The following is a 23,571-nucleotide window of genomic DNA, read 5'->3' as shown; positions in this document are numbered from 1 at the left end:
ATGTAACCCTTAGTAATTTTGAACTTCACTAATTGAGAATTTATGATCAATCTAAAAGAGACTGGTTTGAATTTGTTTTTCTTTTGTTTTGTTTGTTTTTTTTGGCAAAATCTACACAGTGAAAAATTAGTCATATAAAATAAGATTATTAGAATATTTGTAGTTCTGTTTTCAAATATCTTCAATCTCTTTAGAATAAAAAAAATCTTTTCAATCATAACTTATTGTGATGTTCTTTCTTCAGGATCATGGATGTCCGAGAATTTATTGTACAATCCCGTCCTGAATTTGCAACTCTTGGCTTTGTTCTTGTAACATCATTTCCAAACAAAGAGCTAACTGATGAAAGTCTGACACTTCAAGAAGCAGATATCCTTAACACTGTGATTCTTCAACAGCTAAAGTGATCTTGCTCCTATCTCTGCAATAGCATGTGGGATAAATAATGTGCCATATTTTTTAAAAGGAAAAAAATAGCATTTCAGCAGAAAAAAATAGGATCACCATAACTATTTTTTCCCAGATCAATCTTAGTTTTATTGTTCTGTCTTCCAGCTCCAGTGTATCTAAATCCATTTTATGAATAGACTTTTTCTATTCTGTGTTGGTTCAAATAAAGGCCACACTTTCCCTCCAAATATGGCTTGCATAAAACCTGAATATAGCTTATAATTTTCCCCCAACATTCAGCTATAGATCTTTTTTGAATGGGAAAAAAGGAGGGATACAGCTTGTATCCAGGAGTAGCCAATATTTGGTCCAATACAGTAATTATTCATTCGGATTTTTAGACTTTTTTTTATAACTGAGCCTTCTTATGTTTATAAATTCCATATTCCTGGATTAAAAATTAATTATTTCCACAGTGACATGACAGTTTTTTAAAAATGTGCATAACTCTGGAAAAATAGAACCATGTTTTTGAATATATACCTTATATTTAGTAAGATTTACGCTAAAGTATTTTGATGCTATGTTGACAAAAAGCCATTTAAAACTTTCTTGATCAACTTAAATGAAATTTAATTTTACCATAATTTATATTGAAAATATAGCTATATTCTGATTTAGAAGCAAATTGATTATGCAAAGTCATTTTTCAACACATTAAGTTTTTACATATGTATCTCCATCAAGCATTGAGTATATTGGTGATATCATATAATCTAGTTTGATCTTCAAGCATATATAATTTTGCTCTATTCTGTTTTACTATTTCAGACACCAAACTAAAATACATAAATGTCAAAAGTACTAGAGGTAGAGATGTGGGCAAATTCTATAAACTAGTAGAACTCTGTACTGTTTCCTAAAGTCATCTATAGTCATGTTCAAACTTAGGACACACTACCTCCTGCCCTGCCCCACCCTAAGCAGAACTGCCAGAAAAAGAGCTAACTCTTATAGCTGGAAATTTACTATTATAGTAGTCCTTTTCATTTACTTCTAATCTGAAATACTGTCCACATAGATATTTAAAAGAGTTACTAGAAATGATATGGGAGGGATAAGTGACTATGAAAGGCTACATGTGAAGTGTTGGTTTAAATTCTTGGTTTTTTTCCAAGTCACCATTTTTGCTTATATAACTTTCCGCAGCACTTTCTATGAGAAGGGCATTTAGGAATGTATGTCTGCTTTGTCACTGCCATTTTATTAAATTTATAATACTAGGGCAAGTGAGGTTTACAAAGCTGTTATGAAAGCAGTTCATTTTTTTTTTTCTTCCTTTGGATATAAACAGCCTGGCTCTACAAGAAAGTTTAATAATGAGGCTACTAATCTTTCCCTTTGAGAGAGAATTCTCTCTCCTCTCATCCCCAAATTATACTCAGAGTAGAGGAGACACTTGACACTTTGCCAATAGTTTGAAAGAACCATTTTGGTGAAAAGCAAATGAAAAATTGTGAAGAAATTTAATCCAAATCCTGTTATATTCTTTGAAATTTCATTTTTGTGGGTTTCCTTCTACATTTGATGAGAGTGGCCATAACTGAATGTATAAAATTGGCTGTCATGATTGTGCATTAACAATCTTCCTAAATACTTGGACCCATGGAAGAAGAGAAAATTGTTCCCTCAAAAGAGATAACTTTACCATATACTTCATATTATTTTACTTTGTTGAATGTTGTTTTCCTGAAAGACCTTTTGCTTATTGAGTTAATATAATTTATTTGAAATTTGGATCTCAAAAAATAGGTCATAGTTGTTTTGCATGATAAACAATGTTTTTCAGTTTATGCTAATTAATAAAGACATTTGTACTTGATAAATTCCCTGTTTCTCTTACTCAAACTTTCTTTGATCTGTATTTTTATTTGAATGGAGTCAGATTAAGTCATTAGATGTGTATATGCAGGTATATGTATTTAACTAATTGTTCAAAATATAATTGTCTTCAACAAAAACTTTGCTTTGATACATCATTAGGATATATCCAAGATGTGCAAAACACAGGCTTTGTTAGATATTATCAAGTTGAAAAGAATTTGAATATACTCCCAGCCCCAGACTCAGCCTACTTTTCAAACACTAAAGACCTAGAAGAAATCACATGAGATTATTACCTGAATTATTTAATCACAGCAGCTTATAAAATCAACAATAACAAAAGAAAGAAAATGTCCTTCATAGTCCTATTCCATTTCTGTACTGCTAGTAACAAGGTGGTGGAAAGAGGTATATAGTATCCTAAGAACAAAACTATCTGTATATTGATAAACAGTATAGAAACCAGCTGTTCATATTCCAAGTTGAGTTGACAAGCTTTAGAGAATCTTTATGTAGTTGTAGATTATTGGAGGGGGGTGTCTTCTTCTTGTCTCTAATCATTTTCCAGCCTCCCAACCTTTATCTATACATATTTTCAGCTTTCCCTATTTCTGGAAACTGTAATTGAATGAATACTACCATTGATTCTGAAAAGTAATTATTAGTTGATTACAACCAGTCTAGTGACTTTCCAGGCCCACACTTTTCCCTGACCACTACTCCATTATTTGTAGTCTTTTCCCTAAGGTATATTCCTTGAATACAGGGACTATCTTGCTTTTGTATCTGTTTCCCCAGTCATCAGCACAATGCCTGGCAAATATTATGTAAATATTTAATATTTACTTTAAATATTTAATAAGAGCTCTTTATTCATTCAGCACTACTGATATGCTCACTTTAATGAGATGATTTTTTTTTTTTTTTACTTTCAACTGAATAGAAGAATTTACAGGTTCACTTAGAGAAAAGTAAGAATTGAACAAGTTCATCTCATTGAACATCTAAATGCAACTATTTCGTGGGACCTTTAATCATCTTGCTTTTGTAGTCAGTGTTCATGATGAGTATACATTAAAAAACCATCATGAAGATAATCATAGCTAACATTCTAACATTTGTTGCAACTAACATACTAACATGAAGTAAAGGAACTAAATTATTGAAAGGCATTATTATGAAATATAGAAGTTTAGAAGTCCTGTGTTTGAACTCTGGCTCTACCATTCAGAAATTATGAAGTCTCTCTACTCCCTTAGATTTCAGTTTCCTCATCTGAAAAATGAGGTAAAATTCCAAATAAATGGAATTGATAGATTCTAAGCTCCTTTGAAGCTTTAAATGCATGATCCGCCAAACCAAGTCAAATATGTTATGCTAACTTGCTGATTTCAATTTAAAACTAGGAGAGAGAATAGATAGATATATATGTGTGTACATACTCATATGCATGTGTGTTTGAATATGTGCTTATAAACTGAGAAATTTTTAAAAGGCCAAAAGTTTTTAGAATACTCAGAAGTCTAATACTTATTATGAATATAGGCCTTCATCATGTCTCACTTGGACTATTGCAGTAGTCTTCTATTGCCTTTATTTGCTTTATCTTTTCCCTACTCCTATTCATCCTCCAGTTACCTTAATATTCTTAAAATGTAGGTCTGTGTTACCTCCTTAATAAATTCCAATTTTTCTCTGATAACTCCAGAATCTAATATAAAATTCACTGTATCTGTTCCATATACCTCCTTTCTCATATTCCATCCATTGCAAAAGCAAGAAAAACAAAATGTGTTACAAATATATACAAATATGACATACAAAACACATTTCAACATTTGTGTACAGAAACAAAAAGCAAGAAACAGGCCGAGAAGAATAACCAGGTTAGTTCTCAACCCACCCAAGTATCAATCTACTCACTGGGTTCTTGCAATGCCCAATTTGATTCCATATTGGTCATCCTGCCAATGGGAATAAGCTCTTAAAGATCCCATTGCTGACTTCACAAATATTAGTTGAGAACAAAAGCCAAATCTAAGAAACTTTTTAAAAAGAATTTTATTAAATTAATTGAATAGAGGAAAGAGCCAAGAAGGAGAAAAAAAAGTGTCTCATAGAGTCTCTCATTAAGGACAAGCATCTGGTAGACTTATATATAGGAAATTAGACATTTTCCAGAAAAGGGCAGCTTCCAAGTAAGGTAGCTTGAGAGGGGTATATCAGAATGTAAATATAAACAGTTGGACAACATAAAATCACAAATCTTTTGGATGGACCTACTCCCCACGTTGGTTGGCTAAAAACAAGTATTTGGGGTTGATCCAAAAACAAGAATTTCTCCAGAATATCTCTGAAGTCAACATGTCCAGATTAAATAATTTTAAATGATATTAAGCTATTTTCATAGGCAGTTATGCAGCACAGTGTATAGAGTATCAGTCCTGGAGTCAGGAGGACCTCAGTTCAATTCTAGCCTCAGATTATTAACCAGCTGTGTGATCTTGGGCAAGTCACTTAATCCTGTTTGCCTCACCTCCTTGTCTGGAAAATGAGCTGGAGATGAAGATGGCAATCCATTCTTTACCAAGAAAACCCTAAATGATGTACAACTGAAATGATAGGAGAAAGATGGGTTCAATTTATTAATAAGATATTTTCCCCACACATGGTACTGAATAAGTTCATTTAGGTACTATTGTTATATTGGTTTCATCTATTCATGAGCAATTAATATTTCTCCAATTATTTCATTGTGGCCTTATTTGTATGGAATGTTTTGTAATTGTATTCATATAATTCCTCTGAGTGTACTGTTTTTGATTATTTATGTAAGTTTATTTTATATTCTGAAACTTTTCTGAAGTTAGTGTTTTAGTTTTTTAATTTATTCTCTAGGATTTTCCGAGTAAACTATCATATCATTGTAAAAGTAATAGTTTTTTTCCTTTTAATTGTCTATACTTATTCTTTTAATTTCTTTTTAATGTCATATCAATAACTGGCATTTCTAGTACAATATTAAATAATTATGGTGATAATAGATATGCTTGCTTCATTTCTGATCCTTTGGAACAGGCTTCTGTATTATCTATAATAATCAGTGCTTACAATTGACTTTAGATAGATATAACTTAGCATTTTAAGGAAACCTCCATTTATTCCATTGCCTTCTAAAAGACTTGCCTAAAAGGCTGTTTTACAGAGAACTCATGCAAGAAAGTTACTCTCTTGGTGATCAACAGAAGCAATACAAGAACTCTTTTAAGAAGTCTCTGAAGAATTGATTGTGTGACAGAGATGCTGGCAAAAGACTGTCCAGCATGACATGTCTGCTTCAAAGAAGGCACTATACTCTATGAACTAAGTAGAATTACAACAGCTCAAAAGAAAAATGAGGAGATGCACAAATTTTAAAAATCCACCCCAAGTGTTCACATGGACTATGTCTGACCTGTGATAGAGCATTCTAAGCTCACATTAGTCTGGTAATAGTCATATACACTGTAACTTGAAGTCATCTTCAAGATCAAAGTTCAACAACTAAATAATCAACTAACAGCAATGGGTATTTTGTCAAAAGTTTCTTCTATATCAATATAATCATATGATTTGGAATGGGGGGTTGGTTATCTGGATTGTCAATTTTGCTTATAGTTTCCTAATACTGAACCAGATTTATGTTCCTAGTATAAGCTTAATCACAATGTATTATTACTTATTACATTTATTAATTTATTTAATAATGATTATTACATTAATCATAATGTAATATTACTGTATCTCCTTTAATTTTATTTAATTCTACAGTGGTGAGATTTTTATGTTGTGCTACACTGCCTGAGAATAGTATACTCTTCTATTTCCACTCAGTATTCTTCAAATAGCTATCATATCTGTTCTGATCATATTCTATTCATCTCTGTACATCTTTCTTATTTTATGGCTAATTACCTAAGTCTGAGAGGGATTAAATGAGGTCCCCATCCCATTATAGTATTATGATTTATCTCTGTATTTCATTTAACTTTTCCTCCAATAATTTAGATGCTATGCCATTTGGTGCTTATCTGTTCAGCATTGATATCAATTTATTGTCTAACGGTATCTTTTAACAAAATGTTCTTTCCCTATTTATCTTTTTAACTGGGTTTATTTTTGCTTCTACTTTGTTTCAGATCATAACCACTACCTCCACATTTTTCCTTCAGAAGCATCTTTATTTTAATTCTGTGGATATATTTCTGTTCCATGTGTGTTTCTTAAAAACTGAACATTGTTGGCTTATGGTTTCTAATCCAGTCAGCTATCTACTTCTGCTTTCATCCCATGCACATTCACAGTTAAAATTAACTGTGTGTTTCCTTTCATATTATTCAAATGGAATCCCACCTGGCAGTGATTATAAAACTATTAAGAGTATTAACCATCAATAATCATTAGACTAATGAAGCATTATCAAAAAGAGACTGCACACCATATAAGCCCAGCAATAATTGTGAAAGGCATAATTATCACCAAGAACACATCAGCAGTCCTATGGTGTTAGAAACGTTCTTTGTTTCTCCACATATATATCTGGCAACTCATTTTCATTTCATCAGTGCTCCCTACATGTATACAACATGATGCTGGATGCGCTTTAATAATTGTTTGTCCTTCATAATTGTTCCTAAGGTGTGTCCATTCTTAAGTGTGTACATTCTTCCTAGTGTGTTTTTGTGGCAGAAGAGGGAAATATTCTACTATTACTGATGTGGGAAAGCTTGCTTTAAAGCAAGTACTGCTGTTTTATTAAATGCATTTAATTTTAACTAGCTGTGTCCTTTGAGTAACTGGTGAAAGTAAAGACAGTTGTGGAAGCAAATCAAGTTCATGTGAATATGACTCTGAAGAGTCCCTTAAACTTGAGATTACTTTTCTGGGGATCACACATGATGGGCAGGGGTTGTCCCAGCTGCTATTTAGGTAATATTTTTAATTTCCTTTTTCAAATGCTCTATTACTTGAAATCACTAATATTTTATTAGTTATTTTATGACTTTTTTTCTGGTATCTCAAATCAATATAAGGTTAATAACGGTTAATGCTAATAAACTGTGCTAAAGTACAGACAATAACTTAAACACAGTGTTGTAGAAAATCAAATGACACTGCAGCTGCAGTCATGCATGACTCATAACATAGAAGTCAAGCCAGCTTGAAGTGAATGTTGGCTTTGTCAACAAGTCCCTTTGGCTGATCCTATGAAGAGATTGCCACTTGTCATGATTTGTTTGTCATTCTCTTTTTAAATTGAATTCATTGCTTAATCTTCTACGCAAGCAGTAAAAAAAAAAAGATAACCTGTAGTTAGAAATTTCCAAAGAGCCAAGATCAATGCATGTTAGTTTCCATGTTTTTACTTTAAAAAATTATGTAGTTGCATTAATATTGGTGTTCTTATATGATTATTATTGTTTATTATGTAATATAATTATTTTGGTTGTTTTTCAAGCAATGTTTTACAATGGGACATTTTCTCATTTTAAAAATCTCAAAATCATCAGTTAAGCAAGTACTAAAGATCTGTGCTAGTCAAAAAGTAGTTCAAATAATATTAGCATATATAATCTTTCTCAACAAAACTTGGTATTAAGAAATCATAAAATCACTGAATTTGAGAGCACTAATCTCCTTGCTGGAACTTGCTACAGAATGCAGTCTTTTTAACTCAATTAAAAGTTTCTTTTCATAAGAGTTTCATAAAAACTTTCCACCAAGGGTACCCACACAGGAATTTTTATGAAGAAATAGAATTCCTTAATGAAATTTTCCCAAAAGAAGCAGCACATTGCTTGGAGAAGTAGATGGCATTTAGATAGAGCTCCAGGCCTGGAATCAAAAGGAGTTAAGTTCAATTTGCACCTCAAACACTTACTGTGTAACTCTACACAAATCGCTTAACCCTCTTTGTTTTTGTTTCCTCATCTGTAAAATGAGCTGGAGAAGGAAATGAGAGTTCAGTGGACAACCAGATTCATCTTCATCTCACACCACTGTAGTTGGTGGCTGGGCTCCCCAGAAGGAGTCAAGAGAGACATTCCATCTCTGTGTTGGTTGGAGGCAGAAGAAAGCAGAGGCAGAGGCTGAAGGACAGAACCTTTGGATTTGGAGACATCCGAAGGGCTCCAAGCCTCTAAACCGGCTGTGCCTTTGAGAAGAACAAACTCCAACATTTGAACTCTAACATTTGGCGCCCAACGTGGGGCCGATTCAGATCCATCTGAACTAGAGCACAACATTTTGGCGCCCGAACGTGGGGCTAACAGACCCCCTCGGTGGATTTCAGTGGAAAAGCTCCGATCCTGATTCAAGTGGAAAAGCCTCTGATCCTGATCCAGTGGAAAAGACTCATCAACCCAGAAATTAGGGTGAGTGCAACAAAGAAATTTTGTTAGAAATGCATATCCTGTGATTGAAGAGCTCAACTCCTCAGGTCAGAAAGGGAGAAGATACACTCCTTTTAATTTGGAAAAAATTAAAGATTTGAAAAAGGGTTGCACTCTTTATGGGGCTACATCATCTTATTTAAAGACATTTGGAGAGAGCTCTTGGAACCAAGCAGAGAGATAGGCCTCTAAGCTAACCGGGCTATATTGCAGATAATAAAAGATCTGAACTTTTATCACCTGGCTGCTTTTTGAGAAGAAATGTTGGAGTTTGTTCTTCTCAAAGGCACAGCCGGTTTAGAGGCTTGGAGCCCTTCGGATGTCTCCAAATCCAAAGGTTCTGTCCTTCAGCCTCTGCCTCTGCTTTCTTCTGCCTCCAACCAACACAGAGATGGAATGTCTCTCTTGACTCCTTCTGGGGAGCCCAGCCACCAACTACAGTGGTGTGAGATGAAGATGAATCTGGTTGTCCACTGAACTCTCCACTCGTAGCTTTATCCTCTGAAAACCCTTCGTCTGCCACCAGAGTCTCTCCTCTCGAGTCCAGCTGAACTTTCTTCTGCGACCAGCCAGCCAAGAGGAAATAAGAGTATTCTGGAATGGCTGTCTCGCCTTATATGTGAACCTTCTGAGAGAATGGGATTATGGGTTTTCTCCCATAGTGCTCTCTGGCCCAAAGAGCTTTAAGGTGTGGACTCCTTTGAGTAAAGGTGGGAACACAAGCCTTGTCTTGATTAGTTCTACTTAGTACCTTGTTTCAGGTTCTGGCCAAAACAACTTCTTGTAAGATTAGATCAACTCTAATTACTTAGCAGTTAGTAAGGATTCCAACAATTGCCTGTTACAAATTTTGAGTTTGGATCATTATTCTTGCTCCTAGTTATCTTTAGTTCTTAAAGCTCAGTGATTTCCCTCTCTCCCTTTATAAAATGAGCAATGTGTTACAGGGAGTTGATACTAGCCTTTTACCTTTGAGAGGAAAAAACCTAGGTTCAAATCTTAATTCAGATCATGGTGGATCTTTTTGTGTCTTTCATGGTCTCTCTCATATATCTGTTCTCTTTTATGTGTAATTGGCAAGGTTAGGGGTGGGCAGGATAGGATTGGGGCCACCGATTTTTTTTTTTACAGTATATTTTGCTTAATAATGGACTGTATTGGCAGTGTTATATGAAAGTTCTATGCAATTTCCATATTCCACTTTCAAAAGTCAACATTCTCAGCAAATGCTGAGGGAGTTTTGTAACTGTGGGATCTAGCAAAATTAGCTTAAATTTTATATTTCTCTCAATAATATTATTTTGACTCAGGATTGGTGGTATTTTGTTCCTTGCATATTTATAAATGAACTTCTCTTTCTTAATGTTTCTAAACTTAAAAATCTGCTTGATTGGTTATCAGGTGGTTGGAACACTGTTTTGGCTTTTAGGTCCAATTTTGACTAAAGATTTCATTAAAGAAGCATTCTATCGCCAATTTTATTCTGAAATCTGCAAGTAATGTGGCATCTGATATCTATTGGTGCTTTATATTTTTGAGAACTGTTAATTCAAATGGATTTTATTCTTGAACAAGAGATTTAATGAAGACATTTGTTGGCTCAAGGTATGATTTTAAAAAATATATAAAGATCACTTTTTAACTAGTTGAAAAATGTAAAAATTATGTAAATCTGAGAATACTAATTTTAAAAAATGAATGCTATTGAATTGAAATTAATATAAATTTAGAATCTAATATAATCAGAAGAGAGGAAATTTTGGTGTTATAATTTCTCTCTTCATCTTGAATTTTAATGAAATAAAATGTGTAAAGTACAGGCTACTTTCCTGGAGGGCTTCAGGGTCAGCCAGAGTCAGAATAAATTAAAGTCCTTGGTCTTTAGGGGGAGAAGTCCTTCACTTCTACACATTACAAACTGCCACGAGACTTGCCAAACAGCTCTCCTGGATCCTGGATTCCTGAGTCCAGCCTCTCTCGTCTTTGTCCTGCCACCAAATGACTCTCTAACCCCTCTCTTTCTGACCTCCAGTCCTTGCCAATAATTATCATAACACCAAACATTCCACAAGCATTCAACAGTAAGAAGAGTCATTTATCCAAACATATGATAATAGAGTCATTGTCTCACATCAGAATAGGTAATTAGCCTTAAGTGCTCATTATCTGATTTAAACACACCTTTTCGGAATTTCAGCCCTCCACAAAACTGTATTTTAAAAATCTGTATCATGATTCAGGTCATTTCCAATAGTCTTGTGATGAAGAGAGCCATCTGCCCCAAGAGAGAGTACAGGAACTGAGTGTGAATTACAACATAGTATTTTTACTCTTTTTCTTGTTGTTTGTTTGCATTTTGTTTTCTTTCTCATTTTTTCCTTTTTGATCTGATTTTTCTTGTGCAGCATGATAATTGTGGAAATATGTATAGGGAAATTACACATGTTTAACATATATTGGATTACTTGCTGTTTAAGGGAGGGCGTCAGGAGGAAAGGAGGGAAAAAAATTTAGAACATAAAGTTTTGCAAAGGTAAATGTTGAAAATTATCCATATATATATTATGAAAATAAAAAGCTTTAATAAAAAATCTGTCATACAACTAAATATTTCAATAAGAATGTGCTTAATTCTTTTTTTTTTTTTTTTGCTTAATACATTAAAAAAATAAAATAAAATAACTAAATCATGCAAGGTCAAGAACAGGTGCCTGAGGCATTCCAATGGAAACCTGCCAAGTTGGCTTCAAACCATTAAAACAACTGCTCTTTGAGGGCCATCCCAGCAAGCAATTTCTCACTATTAGAGAGAATCAGATAAATCGTAGAATTTCCTCTAGTTAATACTTTTGCATTTTAAAGGATGAAATTATCATTCAAGCAAGCAAGACCCTATTAACTGCTCTCTTTTTAGCAAAGACAGAGCTCTAGTTCATGTCTGGACTGATAAATCTGTAATTGAAATTTCTCTTTTCTACTATCTGATGTTTCTGTTCTAAGATCATAATTTCTAATGTATTGCCTCTTGTTGCCCCCATGGTCTGTAATATGTTATAATTACAAAATTACTTGTTTCTTCCCACAATGATCTTCACCATTCTTCCATCTGGTAACTAGATTTAATAATTAATAGTTAGCATTTATAGGTTTGTAAAATGTGTTATGATTATTATCTCATACTGATGCGGGAAAGATTCCTTTCTAGATTCCCACCCTCTCCTAGTTAATAATGTAAATTGCCCTTTAACTCACAAATCCTGGTCCCTTTGAATTCCAATAGAAGATCTGACCTGTTCCCAGCCCCACCCGGATATGAGCCAACTTTGGGGCTACACCCGAAAGCCCCTCGAGCTAAGTCTCCTATTATAAAAAGTCCACGCTGGGAACCCCTATTTGCAGAGATTCCAAACATGGCTACCATGTGAGGACCCTCTGTCCACTGGACCCTCTATCCCTCCTTATCTCTACCTTCGCCTATACTTTAACTTTGCTTATCTAATAATAAACCTCTTTTATCAATCTAGCTCTCCGGGCCAATAAATGCTTTTATTGGGAACTCTAGACCCCCTTGTGCCAAATCTGTACCCCAAACCTGCCACTAGACCTTAACCCTAATTTCATTTAGGTACCTCAAAGCTAGACCTCAACAATACTCTCACAACTACTTGGGAGTTAAAAGTTATTATTATCCACATTTTATAGATGAGGAAACTGAGGCAGACAAGTTAAGTGACTTAATCAGGATCAACCATCTAGGAGGCACATAAGGCTGGATATGACCTTAGTTTTACTTAATTGCAGGAAGATTCCAGCACTGATTCCTGATTCCAGCATTCTATCTGCTGAACCACCTACCTGCCTAGATTTTTTTGCAAGAATTTATGTTCTTAGTGTACAATACTACTTTTAGCTACTCTGTTTCTTTTAAATAAACCATATCTATCCAGAACTATATTTAGAACCTAGACAATGGTAGCTGTTAGAGATTCAAAGACGAAAAATAAGTGGATGTCCTCAAGAAATTAACATTCTAGTGGGGAAGACAATATGGATACAGGTAAATATAAGGTAATTTGAAGAAGGAAGTTTCAATGACAATGGTAATAAGGGAAAGACTTAGAGGAGGTAGCACCTGAAGTATTTCCTTAAAAAAAAGAAAAGGATTCTAATAACCAGCAAAAAGAAAGCTTGTTCCAGGTTTGGGCTAGTTCATGCAAATGCCCAGAAGTAAGAAAGATGGAATGTCGATTTCCAAAATAGATAATAGTTCAGCTTGACTAGAACACAGAGTATTTAGGGGATCATGCAAAATAAACCTGGAAAGATAGCTATCACCATATAATTTAGGGACTGGTTAAAGAGTTTGTAACTTGAAGTTAAGAGGGAATCAGGGATGGTTGTTGAACAAAAGAGTGAATAAGCATGCTGCCTAAACCTCTGGAAAATATTTTGAAAGCTATGTGGCTTTCCCTAGGCAATTCTGCTTGGTTTCAATTCTATATACCTGTTAAGTTTCTTCCCCAAATCCTTTCCAGCTTGCTTTTTTGTATTATCTTTCCCCATTTGATTGTAAACTTTTTGAAGGCAGGAACTTTCTTTCTTATTTGTATCCCCAGTGCTTAGCACATGACATAGCATTAAAGATTTGTTGAATTTAATTACTTTAAAATGCTATTATAGTAGTCCAGGTGAAAAGGGATGTGATAAACTGGTTCAAGAATAGGGATGAGATGATAGAACCCCAGCCCTGGAGTCAGGAAGATCTGAATTTAAATCTAGTCTTAGATATTTACTAATTAGCTACGTGGCTCTCATCAAGTCACTTAAATATTATTGCCTCCAAAATAAAAAAGGAGAAATAGAGCTGGAAAACAGTTTACAATAATAGCTATCCCTGAAAGGGAAAAAAAAATTGACATATTAAAAAATTACATGGCAAACTTCTTAAGGTGGACTGAATTTCTGAAAAGTGCTAAAGGAGTAGGTCATTATTCTTACACTCCACAATAAAAGTTCAAAATACTTGTAAAAATTCATAATTAAGTGTGTGATTTTGATTTTTTTCCAGTTCAATTCTTGAACTCAAGCATTTCTTGAATACCTTCTATGTACCAAACACTGTGTTAAGTCCTAAGGATACAAAGACTAAAATAAAAATAGTTTCTGCCCTCAAAGAGCTTACACTCAGCTGGGGGATCAAGGAAGAAAGAGACCTTATGTACAACATATATAAATAAAAGATATACATATTGGGGGAAGAAGATAAAAAATACAGAGTAATTTGAGGGGTACCAAAAACTGAAGGAAGTCAGGCAGGACCTCTTATAGAGAGTGTTATGGGAGACAAAGTCAGAATATGGAATGTTTATGTAAGGGACATTTTTGTCCAATAGTTCTCTTTGCATATCACAACAAAATTCTCCTTGCCTTTTTCATTTACTTGAACCAAGTTCCACAGTCCTTTGATATCTTTTTGCTGAATCTCTTGATCCATTTCTATATCAAACTACCTTTTTGCTGTCCAAAAAATTCAAGAAGTAAATACACAGAGGTTCACTTATTTCACTTTGACAATGATTTACAAATAAGTCCTTCTATTTTTCTGAACACTCAGTACTGCATTTGAGGGATGAGGTTTAATTTGCTTAGCCAACTGGCATTCAAGATTCAATGATATTTTAAAAAATCAAATTATCTAATATTATCTTCTTTAATCTTATTATCATCTCTCCACTTTTCCTGAGTGCTTGGCTCTTTAGATCATCTAACTCAACCATCTTATTTTACAGATAAAGAAGCTCAGGCCCATGAAATGGGTATGGTTTATCTATGGTCAATTAATAAGTGGGCTAAAATATTCAATTCAGAATTCAGATCTTTATCTAACTTTAAATTCATTACTCATTTTGAGCATATTATGCTTTTTTCTTTTCCTATAACCAAACTATGAATGAGCAAATATCATAAATGTTCTAACTATTTCAGGATTATATTCCCATATCACACACAAAAAAGAAAGTTGGCTTCATAGCCTTAGAGGTACTATCTATAGGTGATAAATTATAGTAGATCTAATCCTATACATCAGCCACTTAAACTGAGGAACTCTATCAAAAATGCCTTCCCTAGTATCCCTCCCACCTCACTCCTTGACAAAGGGACTGCATAAAATTTCACAATTAGAGAGTCATTCTTTTGACTAAGATATTGCCTTTCAAAGAGTTCTTTCAAAATATTGATACAACAGACAAGGATAATACTAATGCTGAGATGTTAATCTCAGTTAATATGACCTTGATCTGAGTTATTTTATCAGATTTTTTTCTTTTTTAATAGCTAGTTGGAAAGTAAGATACAACAAGGATTGAAATTTTTACTGGGGTTGAGTGGGAGTTTCCCATATGTTACTTTCCCTTAGATGGCAGGCTGGGTGGGTTATGCTACTTTGGGAAATCTCAGAACACTAGAATTAGAAGCATCAAAAATGTAGAAGAGGTATAAGAATTGTGAGGAGGTGGAAAGATACTAGAGACAAGCTTCTGAGCATCAGGGTCCAAAAGGAAACATGAACTCCATGCAATGGGAAGAGCACTAGATAAGATGATAGAATACCTAAATTCTGGTTTTTAAATGTCAATCCATAATGAAAAGGAAATCGGTAGCTCTTATTCCTGTATTTTTACACAATAAAGTGTATTGTGTATTTACACAATAAAGTAAATTCCTACTTGGAGAAATGATGGTTCACCTTTACTGTCCAGTATATTATGGTGGAGATTCCTTTCATGTAGAGGTTGTTCAACACACAAACTCTGTGATTCCTATCTTTTCCCATTTTTTCTTCACTTGTATCTCTGAAAATGTGTGTAGGCAAAACTCTCAGGTAAGAACAAATCTAAATTCAGATGGGTCTCTTAGCAATTCCTGGTAAAAATCCCAGGTCTTCTTCATGGAACTACTTGAGAACAAATAGGAGATAATACAGGAGAACACATTCCCATAACTGTTTCCTTTGCTTGTGTGGTTTTCCTACCAATTGTGTGGAAGTAATAAGCAAGGAAGCCTGTAAACTCTGAGGAAGGAGATAATCCTCTGGCTGGTGTGACATGTCTTGGACAGCTCCAGTCAAGGTGACATCCAGGCCTTTCCTTTTCATCTAGAGAAGGTGATTCATTTTAAGGAATTTTGAAAATTAACAATAGGGTTATTGTGAAGATCATATGAGAAAATGAATAGGAAAGCTAGTTATAAAATAAAGCACTATTCCATTGACAACTAAGTGACACAGTGGCTAGAGTGTGGAACTTAAGAGTCCTGCCACAGACACTTAGTAGCTGCAAGACACTGGGTGAGTGATTTAATTCCTGTCTGCCTCAGTCTTTTCATTTCTTAAAAAAAAAAAAAAAAGGTATAATACTATCACCTACTTCACATGGATATTTTAAGGGCAAATGAGATATTTTTGTTGGTAGGGTCAAATGAAATAATATTTGTAAGGCACTTTGCAAACCTTAAAATGCTATGTAAATGCACTTTGACACTCAGGTTTATTTGTATTGTTCTGAAAAATTAGAATGAAGAGAACAAAAACATTTGCTAATATGAAGATTTAAGATTATCCAAATTTCACTGACCTCAATTGCATGAGATAAGTGGGAGTCTGAAAAACTTATTTCTCCTCTCTATGTTTCCATATCTCCATTTTTTCATTAAGAATGAGAGAGCTTTATTATTTTGCCTCTGAGATCCTTTCCAGCTCTGAATTTCTCTAGTTCTAATTTATGAAAAGTATTAGGTCTGTGTGCCCCTGGCTTAAATGTCAAAAGGGATAAAGAAGGAAAAGAAAAAGAAGAAAACAGAAAAGGAGAAAAAGGAGGAGGAAAAGAAAAAAGAAAAGAAGTAGTAGTAGTAGTAGTAGTAGTAACACTTGTAGTACTCAAAGAAGCCTCAGTGGCTTCACATGAATAGAATTCACATGCATGGGCCTGGAGTCAGGAAGGCTTAAAGTCTAAATCTGGCCTTAGACACTTACTCACTAGATGATGTTCAGCAAGTCATGTAGTCTCTATGTCACTCAAATTTATGAAGCTTTTAGTTCCCTTCAGCTTCTGACTTACTATTGTCATGCTCATAGATGCTATATATTAGGAAAATATTGTAGGAAGAACATCAATTTCCTCATTTGTAAAATGGTGCTACTTACCTCAAGGGTTTTCATAAGAAAAACTTAGTTTAAAAATCCCATGTCAACATAAGCTCTTATTATTACTACTCATTCTTAGAATTTTTCAAGTCATTTGTATGATTTTCCTCTTTACTGGCACTCAAGAATCTTTGGCTCCTCTCTCCTTTCTTGTTTTTTAAGAAACTTTCCTCTGAAATTAATCTTATTAACAGTATTTGCTTGTTTGGTGCTCTTACTAGGTAGTCTTTGAAAAAGGAGTCATTTTTGAATTTTGATTCCACATTTATTCCTTTCTATTTGTTCTCGACCTTTTAAAGCAACAACAATCTCTAGTAGCTTGTGGCTATCAGTAAGTAATAATAGTCATTAATTGTACTTGATTATCTTAGCCATAAATCTCTTTAGGTCTCCTTTTACTGAAAGCCATTACGGCTCCTCTTTTTTTTAACTTGCTTTTTTTTTTCTTTCAAGAATGTAACCAGAAAAAGTCTCTACTAATTATATTATTTCCATGTTTCTCTTAATGTCTTTCTTGAATTACATTTTAAACTATTTTTTTGATTCTATATCTCCAAAATACCTAGAATATTACATAGCATGGTGTACCATCTACCACAAGAGGGCATTCTGTGCTAAAGAGCCTTTCTGTGCCTCTTGTAGCTAATCTGAATAGCTAGCTGTCAGGCACCCCTTAGCTCTGCCCCATTATGGTTAAAATTAGGTTATTTCAGTTTAGGAGTATATCTATGGCTTCCTATCAGAACTCTTAGCTTGTATGTTCCCTCAAATTCTGACCCAATCCACCCATTGGCCAGTCCCACTAACTCAATCAATAAACTTTTATTTAAGTGTCTAGGCACTATGTGTCAGGTACTGAGGTAAGGATTAAAAATATAAATATAAATAAATATAGGCAGTCCTTACCTTAAAAAGCTTATAATCCAGTGGAGGAACACTATACATAAAAGGAAGGTGGAAAAGGAGGGAAACAGAGAAAAAGGAAACCACAAGGCTAGATCTATGAAATGTTAGGCAATTTAAAAGAAGTTTAAAAGCAGTGTAGCTGACAAGAAATGAGAGATTCCTTCATCCCTTGTTTGTGTTTAATTTAAGTTTACAAGAACTTATTCTAAAAGGACATTTGACTACTATATGGTACAAATCATAATAAATTATTACCAATTCCATCCAATGTGATTATATCTAGCTCCTGTCCCTTTAGGTCTCAAAGTAATTCTCCAAACTGGAGGAGGAGGAAGTGAGGAGCAGGGGGTTAAAAAAAAAAATATATATATATATAAAATAAAATATATATATATATATAATATATAATATATATATAATATATATATATAATATATAATAAAATATATATATATATATATATAAAATATATATAAAAAATAAAAAATGTCAACCCAGACATTCAGTTTCATTTTGTTCCCTATAGCTTTGGTTCAGAGCTTTTTATTTACCAATGACTGGGCTGGAATGACTTCACACTGATGCAATAAAAAAAAGTTTGGGTCATTCTAGGAATATCTCCTGAAGGCAGTACAGGCTAAGTGAACAAAACAGCATGATCACAGTTTTTGCTTCAAAACACAGGGATTTCTTCTTCCAGTCTTCACCTGCTAGGTATTTTCATTTAAGTGTATTCCTATCTCTTAATACTAGCCAAATCTGAGTTATCGCCAACCCACCATGGGAGTTAAAATGCCAAGGCAGCTGGCAAGAGAAACCAATGAATGCTTGCAAAAACTGGAGTATCATTTCCCTATACTTCCTAATCTTCCCACTCAAGTTTAAACTCAATTGCTTATTCAATTCCTTCTTTGACTTCAGTCTATTAAGTCTATTCAGTTTATCTATTACTAAAATAAAAATTCAAACATATACTTTTAAAAGACATTTACTGAGTATCTCCTATGTGCAAAACATTGTTAAATCACTAGAAGAGATATTAGGTTTTCAGTTGTTTTAATCATGTCTGATTCTTTGTGATCCCATTTGAAGTTTTCTTTGCAGAGATGCCAGAGTGGTTTGCCATTTCCTTCTCTATGTTCTTTTACAGATGAGGAAACTGAGGCAAACATAATTAAGTGACTTCCCCAAGGTCACATAGCTAAGTAAGCATCTGAGACCAGATCTGAACTCAGGAAGATGAATCTTCCTGACTCCAGACCTAGTACTCTCAGCATTATGGTGCCACTTACCTACCGCTATACTAAATTTAGATAAGCTTATATTCCCTGTCCTAATAGAGTTATATTTCACAAAGGTGATGTTACATATACACAGATAACTACCATAAAAATAATGCCAAAATTTATTTAGACAGCAAAATACTTAACTTTCTTCTAATTTCTAAAGAAAACATGTCACCAATTCATGTTCAGATATGATAACTAGAAACCTTGGAATTCTTTCTCTCTTGATACCTAGAAGTATCTCTCATGGAAGGCAATTCTTCCCTCTTGTTTAATAAGCAACAAAACTCACCAATTTCTCTTTCAGGATCTCTCAAATACTGAAGACTTTTCTTTAAACCACAGAATAAACAATAACATAAGAGTTGTCAATTTAGCAAATGCCCAGATCACTTAAAATGAAAGTACATATGTGGGAGACTTCAGGGACCTGCTTCTGGGAGACTGGAAGACTGGCACAGGTGTGGACATTTTGTACTGGATTACTAAATAATAAGTAACCTTCTTCCATTGACTTGGTAGCCAGAAATCGCTTTATTTAAAAAACTAAGCAAAGGGCACTCTCTTTCAGGGCTATTAAGGACTCAAGAACTCATTCACTCAAAGCAGGTGACACTATGCAGTAAGGATAGTTAGAGAAGGACCTAAGAGACAACCCCCCCCAGACTTTAGGTCACCAGGCTCTCCAAAATAAGTATGGAGTTTTGTTTCATTTTTCCTTTTCAGTTCTAGGTAGAAGGAGAGGAGTCCCTGACTCAAGAGCTCAAGCTGTTGTTTCCTTGGAGCCAAGGATTCCAGGCTTAATATTGCATTAAGCCCAATAGGGAAACCTTGAAAAATAAGGGACTCAGATATTAACCCAGAAAATTTTAGGACTTGAATTTAGTGAGAATAATGTTATGTGTGAATTGAATTAACTATAAAATTTATCTCTCTCTTCTCCCCAAAAACCAAGGAAGGATTGAGGGGAGAATTATCTCCTCCCTAAAACTGGGGGAACATTGGAGGCTCTAGCCAATGACACAGAACAGAGACATCTCTCTTTCCTCAGTTCTCTCAGGATACTGGAAAACAGTAGGTGAGGGGTGAAATAAGGTATCTGCCCTCAGATAATAAGGCCAAAGCTGAGTTGCTTTGCACAAAATTGTCAACAGTCTCAACTGCTTGTCAATGCTGCTATAGTCGAAGATAAGGGGAAGTTATGTTTCTCTAAATCCTCAAATATTCCTTAGGAAACAACCATTCCTTTTTTTCCAGAGGAAAAAATGCTAAAAGCATTTTAGAAAAAATGTGAAACTAAGTTTTTGTTATGTTTTGTTTTTTGTGAGTTGTCATGGTAAAAATGTCCTTACCAATTGAGGGAGTGGGAAAGAGTCATGAGGGGGAAGAAAAGGGAAAGAAGAAAAACTTCATGGAGAAAATGGCATTTGAAGGACTAGACATTTTCTCTGATTTTCACAACCTCTCAATCTTCTCCAAAATAGAAATTAGCAATTTTTGTTGTTTCTACAGTCTAGGACACCAAGAAGCTAAACAATGTAAAAATTGGTGAATTAAGAGCAGAGAAAACCAATATTCTCTAACTCCTAATGAGTACTCACTTAGTTGCCCTCCCCTACCACCCACCATGCTCCTTTCAGCAAGGCTTCACAAGCCAATGGCTTGTAACAGAACTCACTTCCACACCTCAGACCTCTCTCTCACCTCAGAGATCTAAATTCCAAACAAAAATGTATTCAGTGAGATAGCTCTATAGCAGCATTCTGTGCTACAACACTGCTATAAAGTAAAGGAACAAAGGAACAGGGGGATACATGTCTGTACTTGCAGTAGATCTTAGCGCTGCACCTTGACACCTTCCTCCTCCAAATGCTACAGAGATCCTAACTCCAAATTGCAGAAATTTGCTCAGACTTTGATGGCTTCACTCTGCTACTATACCACAGAATTGAGAAATAGAGGGAACAGAGCAGTCCACATATATGGAAGACTACATGGTACTCCATTAAACCTGAAGATATGAATCTTGATACAATATTACAAAAAAATTATCAAGGAAAATTGTCCTGAATTTCTAGAACTAGAAAGCAAAGCAGAAATTAAAAAAAATAGAAATAGAAAAAAAAAATCCACTGACCTAGGAAGAAAACTTAGAGGAATTTCATAGCTTTTAGGTTATGGAGAAAACATAAGAAGCAACAACAAAAATTTAATATTGTGGAGCTATAATAAGGATTACACAAAACCTAGCAGTTACTACCCTAAAGTAATGTAGGTCTTGAAATGCTATTATTTCATAGTATAAAAGAGCTGGGATTATGACTAAGGATAACATCGATAGTGAATGGGGAAAAAAGTACATATAATGAACTGAAAGACTTGCAGGTATTTTGTGTGTGTGTGTGTGTGTGTGTGTGTGTGTGTGTGTGTATGTGTGTGTATACACACATACACACACACACACACACACACACACACACACACATCCAGGAAAAATGTAAATACTAAGGACCAAATAAGAGACTCAATAAGGTCTAATTATTTACTTCTTATATAGGAAAATATTATTAGTTCTTTTATGACTGTAATTTTTATTTGTATAGTTTGAAAGAAAGGCATGTGTTGACCTGCATATGACAGGGTGATTCTAAAAAATAAAACTGGATAGGAAAAGATTAAAAAGGAGCAACTACCTTAAATAAATGAGACAAAAAATTAAAAAAAATTGATACATTACAACTTAATAGGAGTAAGGGTAAATAGAGCTGAAACCTTTTCTTTCTTTTTTTTTTAAATTTATTTTTTTTTATTTTTTTTAGTAACTTTTTATTGACAGAACCCATGCCAGGGTAATTTTTTACAACATTATCCTTTGCACTCACTTCTGTTCCGATTTTTCCCCTCCCTCCCTCCACTCCCTTCCCCAGATGGCAAGCAGTCCTTTACATGTTGAATAGGTTACAGTATATCCTAGATACAATATATGTGTGCAGAACCAAACAATTTTCTTGTTGCACAGGGAGAATTGGATTCAGAAGGTACAAATAACCCGAGAAGAAAAACAGAAATGCAAGCAGTTTATATTCATTTCCCAGTGTTCTTTCTTTGAGTATAGCTGCTTCTGTCCATCCTTGATCAACTGAAACTGAATTAGCTCTCTTTATCGAAGAGATCCACTTCCATCAGAATACATCCTCATACAGTATCATTACTGAGGTATATAATGATCTCCTGGTTCTGCTCATTTCACTTAGCATCAGGTCATGTAAGTCTCGCCAGTGCTCTCTGTATTCATCCTGCTGGTCATTCCTTACAGAGCAATAATATTCCTTAACATTCATATACCACAATTTACTCAACCATTCTCCAATTGATGGGCATCCATTCATTTTCCAAGCTGAAACCTTTTCATCAGGAATGGATTAACAACATATCTATCTAGAAAGGTATAAAAGTCTTCTATATTTAGAAATAATACAGCAAGAGAATTAGATTCAGGGAAAAGGATAAAGGAGTGATTTATGCAGGGGCAGGTATCTTAAGAAATAGGACAAGATAGTGGGTAGAAGTAAAGCAAAAGAGTGAGGAGGAATAGGAATAGAGTGAAAAAGATAGTAAGGAATACTATTAAGGAGGAAGTACATACAAATAATTATAGCTTAGAATGTCAATGGGATGAATTTATCCATAAAATAGGAATCCAAAGCAGATTAAAAATTTGAATTCAACAGTATGTTGCTTTTGGGAAAATATCTAAAAATGAGAAATATACATAAACATAAAATAAAAGTCCAGAATTTATTATATAAAAAAGCAGAGGTAGCAGTCATGATTTTAGACAACATTAAAGCTTAAATGAATTTAATCAAAAAAGAAAAAGTAGGGAAACTGCACTGTATTAGCCATATTACTCAATACTTTTCAAATCATTTAAATAACTAGTTTAAAGTACCTAAGAGTATATTTGTCAAAACAGGCACCAGAATTGTAAAACTATAAACATAAAACACTTTTTATACAAATAAAGTTAGATCTAAAAATTGAAGTAATATTTATTATTCATGGCTAGTAAAGCCAATATGATTTTTTAAATGACATATTTACCTAACTATCCTATTTAGGTTATACCATCATAAGTATATTGCTAAAAATTCTTTCTGAATTAGAAAAAAATAATAACGAAGTTTATTTAGAAAAATAAAAAATCAGAAATTTCAAAGAAACCAGGAGAAAAGATATAATGGAAGCAAATTCAGTAGTACCAGATCTTAAACCATATTTTAAGATGAGACCATTGTTGAAGTGCAAAATGGATAATTTTTATTATTTTAAATTAAAATTTTCTTTAATAAATAAAATCTATACAGCCAAGAATAGACGAAATCCAAAAAATTGGAGAAAATTTTTCATAGACCATTTCTCAGAATGTGATTGAGTTGGAATATTGCTGTGGTGGAGGAAATGATGAGCT

General features: G+C 34.0%; 1 protein-coding gene across 1 annotated transcript in view; it reads left to right on the top strand.

The window, feature by feature from the left end:
• UBXN2B (UBX domain protein 2B) overlaps positions 1–2,276 on the top strand; it is a 36,778-nt gene extending 34,502 nt beyond the window's left edge. The window contains exon 8 of the mRNA XM_051970163.1: positions 245–2,276. Coding sequence (XP_051826123.1) covers positions 245–407 — 163 coding nt within the window. The 3' untranslated portion in view covers positions 408–2,276. The remainder of the gene's footprint in view (positions 1–244) is intronic.
• Positions 2,277–23,571: the final 21,295 nt, after the last annotated feature.

Source organism: Antechinus flavipes, chromosome 1 (genome assembly GCF_016432865.1).
Source record: "Antechinus flavipes isolate AdamAnt ecotype Samford, QLD, Australia chromosome 1, AdamAnt_v2, whole genome shotgun sequence".
NCBI lineage: Eukaryota > Metazoa > Chordata > Mammalia > Dasyuromorphia > Dasyuridae > Antechinus > Antechinus flavipes.
This window is presented reverse-complemented; position numbering and strand designations above follow the sequence as displayed.